Below are 20,818 nucleotides of genomic sequence, written 5' to 3' on the forward strand. Positions count from 1 at the left end.
CATTCATGCTGTGGGTTTCAAATAAATTGATGTGTGATGGATTTACTTTTGTAAAGTGTTTTATGTAAATACATGTTTTTATTTAATTTGAAAGATGATGTAATGATCAAACGGTACAGAGCATTATGGGAATCAGCAGGTCTGCTGTTCAAAGTCTTGTGATGTTTTCACATCATTAGAAACAATAATTATAAATGGTGTTGTTTTGGAATGTCTCCAAGGGTAATAGGAGAAGGCACTGACTGATGTTGTTGATAGATTAAAACATGTTTGCAGAAAATATCTCCATCAATTTGTCCAAGAACAAAAATATAAACGCCTACATGTAAAAATAAAAATCTTGATTTTACCGAGTTACAGTTCATATGAGGAAATCAGTCAATTGAAATAAATAAATTAGGCCCTAATCTATGGATTTCACGTGACTGGGAATACAGATATGCATAATATAATAATAATATAATACAGATACATTAATTAAAAAATGGGTCTCAGGATCTCGTCACGTTATTTTTGTGCATTCAAATTGCCATCGATAAAATGCAATTGCGTTCGTTGTCCGTAGATTATGCCTGCCCATACCATAACCCCACCGCCACCATGGGGCACTCTGTTCACAATGTTGACATCAGCAAACCGCTCGTCCACACAACGCCATACACATGGTCTGCGGTTGTGAGGCCGGTTGGACGTACTGCCAAATTCTCAAAAAACAACGTTGGATGCGACTTATGGTAGAGAAATTAACATTCAATTCTCTGGCAACAGCTACGGTGGACATTCCTGCAGTCAGCATGCCAATTGCACCCTCCCTCAAAACTTGAGACATCTGTGGCATTGTGTTATGTGACAAAAATGCACATTTTAGAGTGGCCTTTTATTGTCCCCAGCACAAGGTGCACCTGTGTAACGATCATGCCGTTTAATCAGCTTCTTGATATGCCACACCTGTCAGGTGGATGGATTATCTTGGCAAAGGTGAAATGCTCACTAACAGGAATGTAAACAAATTTGTGCACAACATTTTAGAGAAATAAGCTTTTTGTGCATAATGGAACATTTCTGGGATCTTTTATTTCAGCTCATGAAACGTGGGACCAACACTTTACATGTTACCTTTATATTTTTGTTCAGTGTAGTTAATTCATTTTGACCTAATGCTGCTCATTCATATTATTGTTTGAATCTTTTGGGAAGGAATGATTTACAGTTGACTCCTGATAAGCACACTTTATATTAGTGCAAACTCTGTTTTTCGGTCTCAATTCAATAACATTCTGTTTCCTGATGGCTGCATTCTCTGGTTCAGTGCACGCTGTCACATCAGTCCCAAGCCACTGCAGTTGTCAGGAGTCGCCTGTTTTACAATTTGTTGTCTATCAATTCAGTTCATGCAATACATGATCATCCTAGATCACCCTATTTCTTTCCTCACATTGTAGTCGTTCATTTATATTATTACTGGTGGGTCTGACTGTACGCTGTGGTAAAACCCCATCCACATGGGGGCGCTGTGATTTGTTGATGGACTCGCCACCCGCTAGTACATCAAACAGAAGAAGGCTACGGAGTGAAACTTAGTTTATTTTCCGGTTCAATCAGGTGTGTGCTTGTTTGTTTTTCTGTATGTGTTTTATCTCGGATTTACTTATTTAGCCAGCACTTGTGTTCGCTAGCAAGCTAGAGTCTTCGGATGAACTATCACGTGTAGCCAACCAGGCCAGCTAGCTAGGTAACTCCTCTGCTAGCTAACTCCTCTGCTAGGTAACTCCTCTGCTAGCTAGTTAGTTAGTTATCCTGATCACACGTGGCTGTGTGTTTGTGCATGTGCGAACAAGTGTTAGTGAACGTGTGTGCATGGGCGCCAGAATTCGTCTCAAAAGTGGGGGTGCAAAAATAATAATAATGTATTAATCCTTTTTATTTATTTTTTATGTAACCAAATTCTGCAATTCTACACTTTCTTCAGAATGAAAAAATATTTTTAGAACACATGTCCAGAAAACATTTATGCATTTATCTATATGCCAACAGTGGGCAACATGCCTACTTTATCATAACCATTACAGATAACAAGTCCTAATTGCGAGGCTGTAACCCCCCCCCCCCCCCCAAAAAAAACTGTTTTTGCATATTTCCAGAAACAAGATTAGGGGGGGTTACCAATTCTAAAGTAGCCAAAACTGCAGCTCGTTGTTGGAACATATATTTCAAACAACCAGTCAATTTTGAATGTCATAAAACTGATGTCATTTGGCAAGGAATGTAGCTTGTTGGAAAGGGCGGCAGGTAGCTTAGTGGTTAAGAGCGTTGTGCCAGTAACCGAAAGGTCGCTGGTTCTAATCCCCGAGCCGACTAGGTGAAAAATCTGTCGATGTGCCCTTGAGCAAGGCACTTAACCCTAATTGCTCCTGTAAGCTGCTCTGGATAAGAGCGTCTGCTAAATGACGTAAATGTGTATCCCATCAGTTAGATACAGTGCATTTGGAAAGTATTCAGACCCCTTGACTTTTTCCACATTTTGTTACATTACAGCCTTATTCTAAAATGGATTTTTTTTTTTTATCCCTCATCAATCTACACACAATACCCCATAATGAGAAAGCAAAAACTATTTTTTTAGAAATTTTTGCAAATGTATTACATTTTAAAAACGGATCACATTTACGTAAGTATTCAGACCCTTTACTCAGTACTTTGTTGAAGCACCTTTGGCAGCGATTACAGCCTTGAGTCTTCTTGGGTATGACGCTACAAGCTTGGCACACCTGTATTTGGGGAGTTTCTCCCATTCTTCTCTGCAGATCCTCTCAAGCTCTGTCAGGTTGGATGGGGAGCGTCGCTGCACAGCTATTTTTAGGTCTCTCCAGAGATGTTCAATTCCGGGCTCTGGCTGGGCCACTCAAGGACATTCAGAGACTTGTCCCGAAGCCACTCCTGCGTTGTTTTGGCTGTGTGCTTAGGGTCGTTGTCCTGTTGGAAGGTGAACCTTGGCTCCGGTCTGAGGTCCTGAGCGCTCAGGAGCAGGATTTCATCAAGGATCTCTCAGTACTTTGCTCCATTCATCTTTCCCTCTCGATCCTGACTAGTCTCCCAGTCCCTGCCCCTGAAAAACATTCCCACAGCATGATGCTGCCACCACCATGCTTCACTGTAGGGATGGTGCCAGGTTTCCTCCAGACGTGACGCTTGGCATTCAGGCCAAAGAGTTAAATCTTGGTTTCATCAGACCAGATAATTGTTTCTCATGGTCTGAGAGTCCTTTAGGTGCCTTTTGGCAAACTCCAAGCGGATTGTCATGTGCCTTTTACTGAGGAGTGGCTTCTGACCGGCCACTATATCATAAAGGCCAGAGATGGTTGTCCTTCTGGAAGGTTCTCCCATCGCCACAGAGGAACTCTGGAGCTCTGTCAGACTGACCATCGGGTTCTTGGTCACCTCCCTGACAAAGGCCTTTCTCCCCCGATTGCTCAGTTTGAGTCTTGGTGGTTCCAAACTTCTTCCATTTAAGAACGATGGAGGCCACTGTGTTTTTGGGGACCTTCAATGCTGCAGAATTTTTTTAGGTACTCTTCCCCAGATCTGTGTCTCGACGCAATCCTGTCTCAGAGCTCTGCAGACAATTCCTTCAACCTCATGGCTTGGTTTTTGCTCTGACATGCACTGTCAGCTGTGGGACCTTAAATAGACAGGTGTGTGCCTTTCCAAATCATGTCCAATCAATTGAATTTACCACAGGTGGACTCCAATCAAGTTGTAGAAACATCTCAAGGATGATCAATGGAAACAGGATGCACCTGAGCTCAATTTCAAGTCTCATAGCAAAGGGTCTTTATATAAATTAGGTATTTCCGTTTTTTAAAAATACATTTGCTACAATTTATACACCTGTTTTCTCTTTGTCATTATGGGGTATTGTTGGTAGATTGAGGGAAAATATAATTTCATAAATTTTAGAATAAGTCTGTAACGTAACAAAATGTGGAAAAAGTAAAAGGGTCTGAATACTTTCTGAATGCACTGTACATATTTATAGGCATTTATTTACGTAGGCCAAATGGGAACTTGTGTGCGCACTCAGGACACGTTTGTACCGGGAGCGGTCAGAACACAATTGAGTGTGGAACACAGGGAGAGGAACTGCGTGATGCTTGGCTTGGTTTCTTTTTTGTTTTGCCCCGCAAATGGAACAGTAGAGTCAAAGCAAATTACCGTCAAAAGACGACAAACTGTCAATATATTTCATGACAAAATGTCACTTGCCCATTCGGGCAGCCACAAAGTACATTCCACCAATTCGTTTTTTGTGATCTCTGGTTAAAGATCGAGTTGACGTCCGTCGAGACCCATAGCCATCCCTACCTCCGACATGAAAATGTTTCAAACTTGTCTGCTCTAGTCTCCTCTCAATATATATATATATATTTTTTATTTTTTTAAAAAATAAGACTAATAAAACAGCATAAAACCAGGTGTATCACAAAGCATGATCAAATTAATTAGCCAGCTACTGTAATTTTGAGAAATAGTTTGGTCGATTTTTATTTTATTTTGTATTTTTTTGTCAAATAAGAAGCTAGCTGGTAGCTTGCAAGCTAGTTAGCTCCCATGCCAATTTCAAGTCTTTCTAAACTAATATCTGACTAACTCGGAAATATGAATGTATTTCAGAATGAAGGTTACCTGGCTAGCGCATCATGTTTTGTGACATTATGTTAGCTAGCTATCCCCAGTTAGACAATGTGTTTTCACTTATTGCATCCGTGCTTGTTGTGTTCTCCCGGGTTTACGCTAGTTACCACAGCCACTAAGTCAATATATATATAAAAAATATTCTTCTTAATTTAAGGTTAGGCTAAGGCTTAGCAGTGTGGTTCATGTTAGGGTTAGGCTAAGGCTTAGCAGTGTGGTTCATGTTAGGCTAAGGCTTAGCAGTGTGGTTAATGTTAGGGTTAGGCTAAGGCTTAGCAGTGTGGTTAATATTAGGGTTAGTCTAAGGCTTAGCAGTGTGGTTAATGTTAGGGTTAGGCTAAGGCTTAGCAGTGTGGTTAATATTAGGGTTAGTCTAAGGCTTAGCAGTGTGGTTAATGTTAGGGTTAGGCTAAGGCTTAGCAGTGTGGTTCATGTTAGGCTAAGGCTTAACAGTGTGGTACATGTTAGGGTTAGGCTAAGGCTTAGCAGTGTGGTTAATGTTAGGGTTAGGCTTAGCAGTGTGGTTCATGTTAGGGTTAGGCTAAGGCTTAGCAGTGTGGTTAATGTTAGGGTTAGGCTAAGGCTTAGCAGTGTGGTTCATGTTAGGGTTAGGCTAAGGCTTAGCAGTGTGGTTCATGTTAGGGTTAGGCATAGCAGTGTGGTTCATGTTAGGGTTAGGCTAAGGCTTAGCAGTGTGGTTCATGTTAGGGTTTAAAATCACATTGTAAGAATAGGCATCCTTTATGACTTTGTAGCTGTGGTAACTAGTGACGACTGTTCTCCCTGATGCACTTGTTCGTTCATGAGCTGGCTGCTCGTTCTAAATAGTATAATCCAATCTGTTCAAAACAGTGGTGGGCGGGAGGGTAGCAAAACCTTCCAATGGGCATAACCATTCATATTGAGGAGACGGGGAGGTGGTGCTAAAATGCAATCTGTTAATTATTTACATAGATAAAGTGGACAATATCTATTTTAATACAGACTCAAAACATTACTAATCACTGAACATGACAAATTACCCAACGGATCATTTTCTCTTAGAAAAGTGGGGGTACAAAAACATATGTATGCACCCCTATTTTGAAAGTGGGGATACAACTGCTCCGTTTGCTCCATTGCTCAGGCGTGTGTGTTTTCAAATGAACATACATTAGAACAATGTCCTGTGTAATCGCGGGCTATTCTTTGGGTGCCGAAATCAGTAGTTTTTGATAATTTTATTTGACATCGAAGCTCCAGTCTGCCTGCAGGAAAAACATTGATATTGTCTTTGTGTTATAGATGGAGCAAATGGGTTATGCAGCTTCCACCATGTTCGGGACGACAACACCCGCAGAACGGGGAGAGTGAGATTCCCTTACTGCTTGATGTTTCCAACGTCCCCTCTTTTATTGAACTATTCTCATCAGTGGTACAGTCCAAAAGAAGAGGAGAGAGACTAAAGAACAGGAAGAACCTGCCGTTAAGGATGATCAAATGGAGAAGGATCTACCTGAACCTGAACACAAAGAGCAAACCGTGACGGAGTTGGAAATGGTGGACAACGAGAGGAAGAAATGTAAAAAGCAAAAGAAGAAAGAGAAGCGCGTGAATGTTCAAGCTGAAATGGAAAAACGAACTGAAGGGAAAACGAAGAAAAAGTCAAACGATCTTCAAACACAACGAGACGATGGAACGACTGTTGCTGAGGAGGCGATGAGTAGCTGGAGGAAAAAGACACACCATAATGACAGACGGACAGAAGACGGGATGGACAGTGGCCTCTCAGCGTCTGCAGTAGATGTCTCGGATGTAAGAGTGCCAGAGGAGGCCAGAAGGAGTAAGAAGAAGCACAAGAACAGACGAACGGAGCTTGGAGAGGGAGCGGAAAGCCGTCACACAGTTTTAAGATTAGCAGATGATCCTGAAATCATAGAACTATACACTGACACGGTTGAGGGAGGTGAAAATGTGGTAACGGAGCAACAGAACAATGTAAAGGAGAAGAGGAAACGAAAAAAGGAAAAAATTGGAGAGATTCAACTGAACGTTTGTCCAGATGAAACGGAGCTTCAGAGAAATGGAGCTGAGAGAAAATGGAAGACAATGAGGCTGACAACACAACCGGACGGAGGGTCTGCTGCTGTAGAGGGCAGCGGGAGGAAAAAGAGAAAACGCTGCAGAGAGTCCGACACGGGAATGGACCGTGTGCCCTCGACGTCTGATAACGGGACACCTGATGCTGGACCAGAACCTGAGACAGGGGAGGATGGCCCCCATACAACCATGGTTGAGACAAGGATCCAACACCGCAGACGCATCCTAAAGGAGAAACTCCTAAGGTCAGTAGAAAGGAACCTCGGACACTCGTTTAAGGGTGAATCTAGCATATTTTGAAGAGTGATTTCTCTTATTGGTGGTAGTGAACATAACCATTGACCGCAGGAAAACCAGACCTTTTGTGAATCATTGTGCGGTGTACCAGAGTTGAATCTGAAACCTCTTCCTGTGCAGAGAGGAAGCATTCCTGTCCTGCTCTGTCTACTCAGAGGTTTCAAAACACATGTTTTAGATTTAGATATTATGTTATTTAGATGTTCTCCCCTCCCTATGTTACAGTGAGAAAGAATGGAATGCTATGAATGAGCTCAAAGAGTTTATTCCCAATGTTGAGTCTCAGGCTGCTTGGAGGATCAGAGTGATGATAAAGTATGATCTTGATCGATTCAAGGAATTCCGAAGACAAGGTACGTTTATCACAGCGTGATGTAGCGAACATGTCCACATGGAAGCAATGTTATGTAACATGTTACTGTGTTGAGAGATGTTTGAGAAATTTGATTCAATTCTGAAAAAAAGGAAAATGTGATTTTCTCCCCCTTTAACACATGAATCCACATTCAGTGTTTTTCTTTGTTTTTGTTTTTTCAGCTGACTGAATGTATTATCATTTAGACCCAATGGGTTATGCCAGGCCTCCAGACTGACACCATTTAGTCACATTTTGCGGCCCTATAGGCGTCCGCGTACGGTAAAGCTTTAGACTTGGATGTGAGAGTTAAATGTTTTATTGGTTGCATTGGTGTGAGCTGCACCATCCACAGACAGTGGGGAGAACAAGTATTTGATACACTGCCGATTTTGCAGGTTTTCCTACTTACAAAGCATGTAGAGGTCTGTAATTTTTATCATAGGTACACTTCAACTGTGAGAGACGGAATCTAAACAAAAATCACATTGTATGATTTTTAAGTAATTAATTTGCATTTTATTGCATGACATAAGTGTTTGATACATCAGAAAAGCAGAACTTAATATTTGGTACAGAAACCTTTGTTTGCAATTACAGAGATCATACGTTTCCTGTAGGTCTTGACCAGGTTTGCACACACTGCAGCAGGGATTTTGGCCCACTCCTCCATACAGACCTTCTCCAGATCCTTCAGGTTTCGGGGCTGTCGCTGGGCAATACGGACTTTCAGCTCCCTCCAAAGATTATCTATTGGGTTCAGGTCTGGAGACTGGCTAGGCCACTCCAGGACCTTGAGATGCTTCTTACGGAGCCACTCCTTAGTTGCCCTGGCTGTGTGTTTCGGGTCGTTGTCATGCTGGAAGACCAGCCACGACCCATCTTCAATGCTCTTACTGAGGGAAGGAGGTTGTTGGCCAAGATCTCGCGATACATGGCCCCATCCATCCTCCCCTCAATACGGTGCAGTCGTCCTGTCCCCTTTGCAGAAAGCATCCCCAAAGAATGATGTTTCCACCTCCATGCTTCACGGTTGGGATGGTGTTCTTGGGGTTGTACTCATCCTTCTTCCTCCAAACACACGCGAGTGGAGTTTAGACCAAAAAGCTCTATTTTTGTCTCATCAGACCACATGACCTTCTCCCATTCCTCCTCTGGATCATCCAGATGGTCATTGGCAAACTTCAGACGGGCCTGGACATGCGCTGGCTTGAGCAGGGGGACCTTGCGTGCGCTGCAGGATTTTAATCCATGACGGCGTAGTGTGTTATTAATGGTTTTCTTTGAGACTGTGGTCCCAGCTCTCTTCAGGTCATTGACCAGGTCCTGCCGTGTAGTTCTGGGCTGATCCCTCACCTTCCTCATGATCATTGATGCCCCACGAGGTGAGATCTTGCATGGAGCCCCAGACTGAGGGTGATTGACCGTCATCTTGAACTTCTTCCATTTTCTAATAATTGTGCCAACAGTTGTTGCCTTCTCACCAAGCTGCTTGCCTATTGTCCTGTAGCCAATCCCAGCCTTGTGCAGGTCTACAATTTTATCCCTGATGTCCTTACACAGCTCTCTGGTCTTGGCCATTGTGGAGAGGTTGGAGTCTGTTTGATTGAGTGTGTGGACAGGTGTCTTTTATACAGGTAACAAGTTCAAACAGGTGCAGTTAATACTGGTAATGAGTGGAGAACAGGAGGGCTTCTTAAAGAAAAACTAACAGGTCTGTGAGAGCCGGAATTCTTACTGGTTGGTAGGTGATCAAATACTTATGTCATGCAATAAAATGCAAATTAATTACTTAAAAATCATACAATGTGATTTTCTGGATTTTTGTTTTAGATTCCGTCTCTCACAGTTGAAGTGTACCTATGATAAAAATTACAGACCTCTACATGCTTTGTAATTAGGAAAACCTGCTAAATCAGCAGTGTATCAAATCCTTGTTCTCCCCACTGTAGTCACCTTTACTCCTAATGTCCTGGTTTTGTAGGTATTTGGTAACAGTAATGTAATGAAAGCCTCTGGCCCTATACCTGTCACCTGCTGCTGGACAAAAAGCAGTGGCTATTATATTTAGAGACGATGTGTTTTGAGTTTCCTCTTACTCGGGTGGTGAATTAGCCACAAATAAATGTGCCTATGATATTAGATCACATAGAGATGTAGGCAAATTCATCTCTATTGAAAAAAAGAACATTCAGAACTTTCTGGAGCCCTATTTTAACAGTAAAATATAACTACTATAACCCAATTGTCAACCCACAATTCATCACTGGATTAGGTTGCACCTAATAACAAAATATCCTGAATCATGCATTTTTCTTGGTGTGTGACCAAATCATGGGCTGGTGCCACCAACTGAAAAAGTACCAGTGTTACAGGAGAACATGTGAGGGGCACCAGTGTTACAGGAGAACATGTTAGGGGCACCAGTGTTACAGGAGAACATGTTAGGGGCACCAGTGTTACCAGGAGAACATGTTAGGGGCACCAGTGTTACAGGAGAACATGTTAGGGGCACCAGTGTTACCAGGAGAACATGTTAGGGGCACCAGTGTTACAGGAGAACATGTTAGGGGCACCAGTGTTACCAGGAGAACATGTTAGGGGCACCAGTGTTACCAGGAGAACATGTTAGGGGCACCAGTGTTACAGGAGAACATGTTAGGGGCACCAGTGTTACAGGAGAACATGTTAGGGGCACCAATGTTACAGGAGAACATGTTAGGGGCACCAGTGTTACCAGGAGAACATGTTAGGGGCACCAGTGTTACAGGAGAACATGTTAGGGGCACCAGTGTTACCAGGAGAACATGTTAGGGGCACCAGTGTTACAGGAGAACATGTTAGGGGCACCAGTGTTACAGGAGAACATGTTAGGGGCACCAGTGTTACAGGAGAACATGTTAGGGGCACCAGTGTTACAGGAGAACATGTTAGTCTGGAGCCCTAGGTTAAGCCTCTGTGGAATCTTCTGTCTTTCTCAGGCATTTCCCTGCGAACTGGACGATTCAGTGCACAGGAGAACAAACAACTCATCAGGAACATAGACGACTTCCTGGCTCTCACAGGGATTGAGGATGCCTCTAAGCTCTTCCATACAAAGCGCTTCAAAGACGAAGCAAGAAATATCCAGAGGTTGAAGAGTCATCACAGTTTCCCTGAAAGAATAGGTGCGGTGTATTCCAGCCAGGTTCATAAGATAACTTGTTGTCAGATAAAGCTTCATCCCCACATTGTATCCCTGTTCTTTAGCGTTGTCTACAGTGATCTGTGAACTGATCTCCCTTCTCCCTAACCTGTGGTGTTCCAGCTGAAGGGATCCCAAGGCCTTGGCATAAGATCTATACTCGAGGTGGGAGGAAAATGTTTGATGGCAGCAGCTACAAGGGCAGGTAAGACGGGGCTGGTTACTTTAAGGGCAGGTAAGACGGGGCTGGTTACTTTAAGGGCAGGTAAGACGGGGCTAGTTACTTTAAGGCTAGGTAAGACGGGGCTGGTTACTTTAAGGCTAGGTAAGACGGGGCTGGTTACTTTAAGGCTAGGTAAGACGGGGCTGGTTACTTTAAGGCTAGGTAAGACGGGGCTAGTTACTTTAAGGCTAGGTAAGACGGGGCTAGTTACTTTAAGGCTAGGTAAGACGGGGCTGGTTACTTTAAGGCTAGGTAAGACGGGGCTAGTTACTTTAAGGCTAGGTAAGACGGGGCTAGTTACTTTAAGGCTAGGTAAGACGGGGCTGGTTACTTTAAGGCTAGGTAAGACGGGGCTGGTTACTTCAAGGGCAGGTAAGACGGGGCTTGTTACGTTAAGGCTAGGTAAGACGGGGCTGGTTACTTTAAGGCTAAGTAAGACTGGGCTGGTTACTTCAAGGGCAGGTAAGACGGGGCTAGTTACTTTAAGGCTAGGTAAGACGGGGCTGGTTACTTTAAGGGCAGGTAAGACGGGGCTAGTTACTTTAAGGCTAGGTAAGACTGGGCTGGTTACTTCAAGGGCAGGTAAGACGGGGCTAGTTACTTTAAGGCTAGGTAAGACGGGGCTAGTTACTTTAAGGCTAGGTAAGACGGGGCTAGTTACTTTAAGGCTAGGTAAGACGGGGCTGGTTACTTCAAGGTCAGGGAAGACGGGGCTTGTTACTTTAAGGCTAGGTAAGACGGGGCTTGTTACTTCAAGGGCAGGTAAGACGGGGCTTGTTACTTTAAGGCTAGGTAAGACGGGGCTTGTTACTTTAAGGCTAGGTAAGACGGGGCTGGTTACTTTAAGGGCAGGTAAGACGGGGCTAGTTACTTTAAGGGCAGGTAAGACGGGGCTAGTTACTTTAAGGGCAGGTAAGACGGGGCTAGTTACTTTAAGGGCAGGTAAGACGGGGCTAGTTACTTTAAGGCTAGGTAAGACGGGGCTAGTTACTTTAAGGCTAGGTAAGACGGGGCTAGTTACTTTAAGGGCAGGTAAGACGGGGCTAGTTACTTTAAGGCTAGGTAAGACGGGGCTTGACTGTGCTGTTTTTCTGACACTAAGCTCTTTATACTGAGCTAACATTTACGGACTTATTGCACCACTTGATTTGAATTCTTAGACGAAGGTTCAGCGAAGATGAACTTGACTCTTTGAAAAAACTGCAGAAGTTGTACGGCAACAAATGGGTGAAGATCTCGCAGTTGACTGGCCGAAGCGAAACGCCCCTTAGGAAGCGTTTTTCTCAGATGTGTAAGTCATTAGGAACTTGTGAATGAAATATAATGACTCTTGATCCACTTCTCCTTGGGACATTTGTTACCAGCGTTGTCTGAACAATGCTCCCTCTTTGTTTGGTGTGTGTTTTTCAGTCGCAAACTTAGGTTCTTGGAGCGAGGAAGAACTGAAGAGACTAATGGAGGCTGTTCGAGACCACCTGCTGGGACAGGCAGTGCCTGGCAGTGGACCTGCCACCATCAGGAAAGACAAGCTGTACAACCACATCCCCTGGTCAGATGTGTGCCGGAGGGTTAAGACACGCCACCGGGACCAGTGTAGAATGAAATGGTGTGTAGTTTTCATTGGTTACGGGGTTTCAGGGGTAACTGAAAGTGCAGAAATTACCATAAAATTCATTATGATCTGGGAGGGTGATTTAATTATTCACTTTTCTTCAACAATGTGACTATTGGATTTGTCAGAGTTTCAAGTTCTTTGGTGTCCACATCACCAACAAACTGGTCCAAACACACCAAGACAGTCGTGAAGAGGGCATGACAAAACCTATTCCCCCTCAGGAGACTGAAAAGATTTGGCATGGGTCCCCAGATCCTCAAAAAAGTTCTACAGCTGCACCATCGAGGGCAGCGTTGTCAGAGGAAGGCCCAAAAAATGGTCAAAGACTCCAGTCACCCAAGTCATAGACTGTTCTCTCTGCTACCGCACGGCAAGCGGTACCGGAGCGCCAAGTCTAGGTCCACCCGGACTATTTGCATTGACCCCCCCCCCCTCCCCCCCCCGTGTTTTAACACTGCTGCAACTCTCTGTTTATTATCTATGCGTAATCACTGTACCCCTACCTACATGTACATATTACCTCTATTAACCTGTACCCCCGCACAATGACTCGGTACCGGTACCCCCTGTATATAGCCTGTGTAGCCCAGTTGGTAGAGCATGGTGTTTGCAACGCCAGGGTTGTGGGTTCGATTCCCACGGGGGGCCAGTATGAAAATGTATGCACTCACTAACTGTAAGTGGCTCTGGATAAGAGCGTCTGCTAAATGACTAAAATGTAAAATGTAATTGTTTTTGTGTTACTTTTTATTTTGTTTTTTACTTTAGTTTATTTAGTAAATATTTTATTATAAACTCTTTCTTGAACTGCATTTTTGGTTAAGGGCTTGTAAGTAAGCATTTCACGATAAGGTCTACACCTGTTGAATCCGGTGCATGTGACAAATAACATTGGATTTGATAACGAGCAAATCAGATTTCAAATTCAATTTTGATTTTCACATGCTTGTAGACTAACGGTGAAATGCTTACAGGTCCTTTTCCAACAATGCAGAGTTAAAGATCAAATAAAAAATATTGACACGAGGAATAATGAGTAGAAAATAACATGGCTATATACAGGAAGTAGAAAATAACATGGCTATATACAGGAAGTAGAAAATAACATGGCTATATATAGGAAGTAGAAAATAACATGGCTATATATAGGAAGTAGAAAATAACATGGCTATATACAGGAAGTAGAAAATAACATGGCTATATACAGGAAGTAGAAAATAACATGGCTATATACAGGAAGTAGAAAAAAACATGGCTATATACAGGAAGTAGAAAATAACATGGCTATATACAGGGCGTAGAAAATAACATGGCTATATATAGGAAGTAGAAAATAACATGGCTATATACAGGAAGTAGAAAATAACATGGCTATATACAGGGAGTAGAATATAACATGGCTATATACAGGAAGTAGAAAATAACATGGCTATATACAGGAAGTAGAAAATAACATGGCTATATACAGGAAGTAGAAAATAACATGGCTATATACAGGAAGTAGAAAATAACATGGCTATATACAGTGGGGAGAACAAGTATTTGATACACTGCCGATTTTGCAGGTTTTCCTAATTACAAAGCATGTAGAGGTCTGTAATTTTTATCATAGGTACACTTCAACTGTGAGAGACGGAATCTAAAACCAAAATCCAGAAAATCACATTGTATGATTTTTAAGTAATTAATTTTCATTTTATTGCATGACGTAAGTATTTGATCACCAACCTGATTCTAAAATGGATTAAATAAAAATAAAATCGTCAATCTACCAACAATACCCCATAATGACAAAGAGAAAACAGGTGTATAAATTGTAGCAAATGTATTTTTAAAAAACGGAAATACCTTATTTCCATAAGTATTCAGACCCTTTGCTATGAGACTTGAAATTGAGCTCAGGTGCATCCTGTTTCAATTGATCATCCTTGAGATGTTTCTACAACTTGATTGGAGTCCACCTGTGGTAAATTCAATTGATTGGACATGATTTGGAAAGGCACACACCTGTCTATATAAGGTCCCACAGTTGACAGTGCACGTTAGAGCAAAAACCAAGCCATGAGGTTGAAGGAATTGTCCATAGAGCTCCGAGACAGGATTGTGTCGAGGCACAGATCTGGGGAAGGGTACCCAAAACCTTCTGCAGTATTGAAGGACCCCAAGAACACAGCGGCCTCCATCATTCTTAAATGGAAGAAGTTTGGAACCACCAAGACTCTTCCTAGAGCTGGCCGCCCGGCCAAACTGAGCAATCGGGGGAGAAGGGCCTTGGTCAGGGAGGTGACCAAGAACCCAATGGTCACTCTGACAGAGCTCTAGAGTTCCTCTGTGGAGATTGGAGAACCTTCCAGAAGGACAACTATCTCTGCAGCACTCCACCAATCAGGCCTTTATGGTAGAGTGGCCAGACCGAAGCCACTCCTCAGTAAAAGGCACATGACAGCCCGCTTTTGGAGTTTGCCAAAAGGCACCTAAAGGACTCTCAGACCATGAGAAACAAGATTCTCTGGTCTGATGAAACCAAGATTGAACTCTTTGGCCTGAATGCCAAGCGTCATGTCTGGAGGAAACCTGGCACCATCCCTACGGTGAAGCATGGTGGCGGCAGCATCATGATGTGGGGATGTTTTTCAGGGGCAGGGACTGGGAGACTAGTCAGGATCGAGGGAAAGATGAATGGAGCAAAGTACAGAGAGATCCTTGATGAAAACCTGCTCCTGAGCGCTCAGGACCTCAGACTTGGGCAAAGGTTCACCTTCCAACAGGTCAACGAACCTAAGCACACAGCCAAGACAACGCAGGAGTGGCTTCGGGACAAGTCTCTGAATGTCCTTGAGTGGCCCAGCCAGAGCCCGGACTTGAACCCGATCGAACATCTCTGGAGAGACCTGAAAATAGCTGTTGAGCGATGCTCCCCATCCAACCTGACAGAGCATAAAATTATTTGCAGAGAAGAATGGGAGAAACTCCCCAAATACAGGTGTGCCAAGCTTGTAGCTTCATACCCAAGAAGACTCGAGGCTGTAATTGCTGCCAAAGGTGCTTAAACAAAGTACTGAGTAAAGGGTCTGAATACTTATGTAAATGTAATATTTCCTTTTTTTTTTTTTTTTTTTATACATTTGCAACATTTCTAAAAACCTGTTTTTGCTTTGTCACTATGGGGTATTGTGTGTAGCTTGACAATGGGAAAAAATACATTTGTGGGAAAAAGTCAAGGGGTCTGAATACTTTTTGAAAGCATAGCCAAACTTCTGCCATAGCCAGTTGGCAAATATGCTAAAATGTCTCTCTTGCCAGTCAACCTTTTTAAGGGCAACTGTTGCAGTGGCTTTAATGAATGGATGGACTGCTAAGATTCTATGTTACGGATGTTAAACAGGGAAAGTATCAGAAATTATTAATATATGTAACACGATTTCCGTTCTGGGTTGACCCAGATGAATTGCTTGCTAAACTCTAGTTAAATAGTCGCCTCCTTATAACTCACCTTGTTTAAGGAAACTAAATAATTAGGTTGACTGTTTTTTTGCACGTTAAACAATTCTTGCACCATGAAAATGTCAGCCCTGTTTTGTTTCCACAAACGTTCAGATTCAGAACATGGTCCACCTTTTGAGGCGGAGGCTGCATCTTTTCTCCTACTTTTCCAGGTTGGGTATTCTGGCACACAAAATGACATATGGACGACCAGTATTCAGTGGAGGTGTGAAAACCATAAAGGCCAAAGTGGTTTTGATCAAAGCGTGAGTTTTGAGTTTTGTGATGATTTTCATTCAATAAATGCTATTGTAGATTTGTGTTTAGCTGATTTTCTTTTGAAGATTTATTAGCCCAGTTTAGTGACTTAGTAATGTGTAATAATATGATTTATTAGCCCAGTCTTGTGACTTAGTAATGTGTAATAATATGATTTATTAGCCCAGTCTAGTGACTTAGTAATATGTAATAATATGATTTATTAGCCCAGTCTAGTGACTTAGTAATATGTAATAATATGATTTATTAGCCCAGTTTAGTGACTTAGTAATGTGTAATAACATGATTTATTAGCCCAGTTTAGTGACTTAGTAATGTGTAATAATATGATTTATTAGCCCAGTTTAGTGACTTAGTAATGTGTAATAATATGATTTATTAGCCCAGTTTAGTGACTTAGTAATGTGTAATAATATGATTTATTAGCCCAGTCTAGTGACTTAGTAATGTGTAATAATATGATTTATTAGCCCAGTCTAGTGACTTAGTAATATGTAATAATATGATTTATTAGCCCAGTTTAGTGACTTAGTAATGTGTAATAATATGATTTATTAGCCCAGTTTAGTGACTTAGTAATGTGTAATAATATGATTTATTAGCCCAGTTTAGTGACTTAGTAATGTGTAATAATATGATTTATTAGCCCAGTTTAGTGACTTAGTAATGTGTAATAATATGATTTATTAGCCCAGTCTAGTGACTTAGTAATGTGTAATAATAATATTAGTAGTATATGCCATGTACTTTACCTTTCTGCGTAGTCCTGATTTACAGGGCCAACGGTAGTCTTGTTCTTGGTATAATGGCATATGAAACTGGCATGGTCAACAATTTTTATTTTGCGAATGTTGATTCAATGTCATTTCGACCTTTTCAGGTTGAACGCAATGCAGGTGGAAGATGCTTCAGATGTTGACTGGGAAGAAATTGCTCACACAATTGGGTAAGAGGTTATTATACACAGATTAAACTTTTGTTTTAGACCATGTTGCATTTGTTTTATTCACTGACAGAGGTTTATATTGCGTTAATATTACATTTAGATTCTCAAGTTTCTTAATACAACACTGAGATGTTGTAATTCAATACTAACTTGGTCAATAATCGTCAAAAGAACGGGGATCTGTACAGTACAAAGCAAAGCCTTTGTAGATGTTTGCTATCGTCTAGGAGTGGAGTACAACAGCACGTGGCAGGGTTAGATGTTTGCTATCGTCTAGGAGTGGAGTACAACAGCACGTGGCAGGGTTAGATGTTTGCTATCGTCTAGGAGTGGAGTACAACAGCACGTGGCAGGGTTAGATGTTTGCTATCGTCTAGGAGTGGAGTACAACAGCACGTGGCAGGGTTAGATGTTTGCTATCGTCTAGGAGTAGAGTACAACAGCACGTGGCAGGGTTAGATGTTTGCTTATCGTCTAGGAGTGGAGTACAACAGCACCTGGCAGGGTTAGATGTTTGCTATCGTCTAGGAGTGGAGTACAACAGCACGTGGCAGGGTTAGATGTTTGCTTATCGTCTAGGAGTGGAGTACAACAGCACCTGGCAGGGTTAGATGTTTGCTATCGTCTAGGAGTGGAGTACAACAGCACGTGGCAGGGTTAGATGTTTGCTATCGTCTAGGAGTGGAGTACAACAGCACGTGGCAGGGTTAGATGTTTGCTATCGTCTAGGAGTGGAGTACAACAGCACGTGGCAGGGTTAGATGTTTGCTATCGTCTAGGAGTGGAGTACAACAGCACGTGGCAGGGTTAGATGTTTGCTATCGTCTAGGAGTGGAGTACAACAGCACGTGGCAGGGTTAGATGTTTGCTATCGTCTAGGAGTGGAGTACAACAGCACGTGGCAGGGTTAGATGTTTGCTATCGTCTAGGAGTGAGGAGTACAACAGGACGTGGCAGGGTTAGATGTTTGCTATCGTCTAGGAGTGGAGTACAACAGCACGTGGCAGGGTTAGATGTTTGCTATCGTCTAGGAGTGAGGAGTACAACAGGACGTGGCAGGGTTAGATGTTTGCTATCGTCTAGGAGTGGAGTACAACAGCACGTGGCAGGGTTAGATGTTTGCTATCGTCTAGGAGTGGAGTACAACAGCACGTGGCAGGGTTAGATGTTTGCTATCGTCTAGGAGTGGAGTACAACAGCACGTGGCAGGGTTAGATGTTTGCTTATCATCTAGGAGTGGAGTACAACAGCACGTGGCAGGGTTAGATGTTTGCTATCGTCTAGGAGTGGAGTACAACAGCACGTGGCAGGGTTAGATGTTTGCTATCGTCTAGGAGTGAGGAGTACAACAGCACCTGGCAGGGTTAGATGTTTGCTATCGTCTAGGAGTGGAGTACAACAGCACGTGGCAGGGTTAGATGTTTGCTATCGTCTAGGAGTGTGGAGTACAACAGCACCTGGCAGGGTTAGATGTTTGCTATCGTCTAGGAGTGGAGTACAACAGCACCTGGCAGGGTTAGATGTTTGCTATCGTCTAGGAGTGAGGAGTACAACAGCACCTGGCAGGGTTAGATGTTTGCTATCGTCTAGGAGTGGAGTACAACAGCACCTGGCAGGGTTAGATGTTTGCTATCGTCTAGGAGTGGAGTACAACAGCACCTGGCAGGGTTAGATGTTTGCTATCGTCTAGGAGTGAGGAGTACAACAGCACGTGGCAGGGTTAGATGTTTGCTATCGTCTAGGAGTGGAGTACAACAGCACGTGGCAGGGTTAGATGTTTGCTATCGTCTAGGAGTGAGGAGTACAACAGCACGTGGCAGGGTTAGATGTTTGCTATCGTCTAGGAGTGAGGAGTACAACAGCACGTGGCAGGGTTAGATGTTTGCTATCGTCTAGGAGTGGAGTACAACAGCACCTGGCAGGGTTAGATGTTTGCTATCGTCTAGGAGTGGAGTACAACAGCACGTGGCAGGGTTAGATGTTTGCTATCGTCTAGGAGTGGAGTACAACAGCACGTGGCAGGGTTAGATGTTTGCTATCGTCTAGGAGTGGAGTACAACAGCACGTGGCAGGGTTAGATGTTTGCTATCGTCTAGGAGTGAGGAGTACAACAGCACGTGGCAGGGTTAGATGTTTGCTTATCGTCTAGGAGTGGAGTACAACAGCACCTGGCAGGGTTAGATGTTTGCTTATCGTCTAGGAGTGAGGAGTACAACAGCACGTGGCAGGGTTAGATGTTTGCTATCGTCTAGGAGTGGAGTACAACAGCACGTGGCAGGGTTAGATGTTTGCTATCGTCTAGGAGTGAGGAGTACAACAGCACGTGGCAGGGTTAGATGTTTGCTATCGTCTAGGAGTGAGGAGTACAACAGCACGTGGCAGGGTTAGATGTTTGCTATCGTCTAGGAGTGGAGTACAACAGCACCTGGCAGGGTTAGATGTTTGCTATCGTCTAGGAGTGAGGAGTACAACAGCACGTGGCAGGGTTAGATGTTTGCTATCGTCTAGGAGTGGAGTACAACAGCACGTGGCAGGGTTAGATGTTTGCTATCGTCTAGGAGTGGAGTACAACAGCACCTGGCAGGGTTAGATGTTTGCTATCGTCTAGGAGTGAGGAGTACAACAGCACGTGGCAGGGTTAGATGTTTGCTATCGTCTAGGAGTGAGGAGTACAACAGCACCTGGCAGGGTAGATGTTTGCTATCGTCTAGGAGTGAGGAGTACAACAGCACGTGGCAGGGTTAGATGTTTGCTATCGTCTAGGAGTGGAGTACAACAGCACCTGGCAGGGTTAGATGTTTGCTATCGTCTAGGAGTGGAGTACAACAGCACCTGGCAGGGTTAGATGTTTGCTATCGTCTAGGAGTGGAGTACAACAGCACGTGGCAGGGTTAGATGTTTGCTTATCGTCTAGGAGTGAGGAGTACAACAGCACGTGGCAGGGTTAGATGTTTGCTATCGTCTAGGAGTGAGGAGTACAACAGCACGTGGCAGGGTTAGATGTTTGCTATCGTCTAGGAGTGAGGAGTACAACAGCACCTGGCAGGGTTAGATGTTTGCTTATCATCTAGGAGTGAGGAGTACAACAGCACCTGGCAGGGTTAGATGTTTGCTTATCATCTAGGAGTGAGGAGTACAACAGCACCTGGCAGGGTTAGATGTTTGCTATCGTCTAGGAGTGAGGAGTACAACAGCACGTGGCAGGGTTAGATGTTTGCTATCGTCTAGGAGTGGAGTACAACAGCACGTGGCAGGGTTAGATGTTTGCTATCGTCTAGGAGTGAGGAGTACAACAGCACCTGGCAGGGTTAGATGTTTGCTATCGTCTAGGAGTGAGGAGTACAACAGCACCTGGCAGGGTTAGATGTTTGCTTATCATCTAGGAGTGAGGAGTACAACAGCACCTGGCAGGGTTAGATGTTTGCTTATCATCTAGGAGTGGAGTACAACAGCACGTGGCAGGGTTAGATGTTTGCTATCGTCTAGGAGTGAGGAGTACAACAGCACCTGGCAGGGTTAGATGTTTGCTATCGTCTAGGAGTGGAGTACAACAGCACGTGGCAGGGTTAGATGTTTGCTATCGTCTAGGAGTGAGGAGTACAACAGCACCTGGCAGGGTTAGATGTTTGCTATCGTCTAGGAGTGAGGAGTACAACAGCACGTGG

At 43.4% G+C, this 20,818-nt stretch overlaps 1 protein-coding gene across 1 annotated transcript in view; it reads left to right on the forward strand.

Annotated features, from left to right (window-relative positions):
* The first annotated feature begins 1,545 nt into the window (after positions 1-1,545).
* Positions 1,546-20,818, forward strand: part of LOC311117600 (transcription termination factor 1-like) — a 38,426-nt gene continuing 19,153 nt past the window's right edge. The window contains exons 1-9 of the mRNA XM_084192538.1: positions 1,546-1,602; positions 5,977-7,016; positions 7,294-7,421; positions 10,405-10,590; positions 10,731-10,812; positions 11,991-12,121; positions 12,241-12,436; positions 16,102-16,194; positions 17,088-17,153. Coding sequence (XP_084048664.1) covers positions 6,172-7,016; positions 7,294-7,421; positions 10,405-10,590; positions 10,731-10,812; positions 11,991-12,121; positions 12,241-12,436; positions 16,102-16,194; positions 17,088-17,153 — 1,727 coding nt within the window. The 5' untranslated portion in view covers positions 1,546-1,602; positions 5,977-6,171. The remainder of the gene's footprint in view (positions 1,603-5,976; positions 7,017-7,293; positions 7,422-10,404; positions 10,591-10,730; positions 10,813-11,990; positions 12,122-12,240; positions 12,437-16,101; positions 16,195-17,087; positions 17,154-20,818) is intronic.

Source organism: Coregonus lavaretus (genome assembly GCF_964263955.1).
Source record: "Coregonus lavaretus genome assembly, contig: HAP1_SCAFFOLD_967, whole genome shotgun sequence".
In the NCBI taxonomy this organism is placed as follows: Eukaryota; Metazoa; Chordata; class Actinopteri; order Salmoniformes; family Salmonidae; genus Coregonus; species Coregonus lavaretus.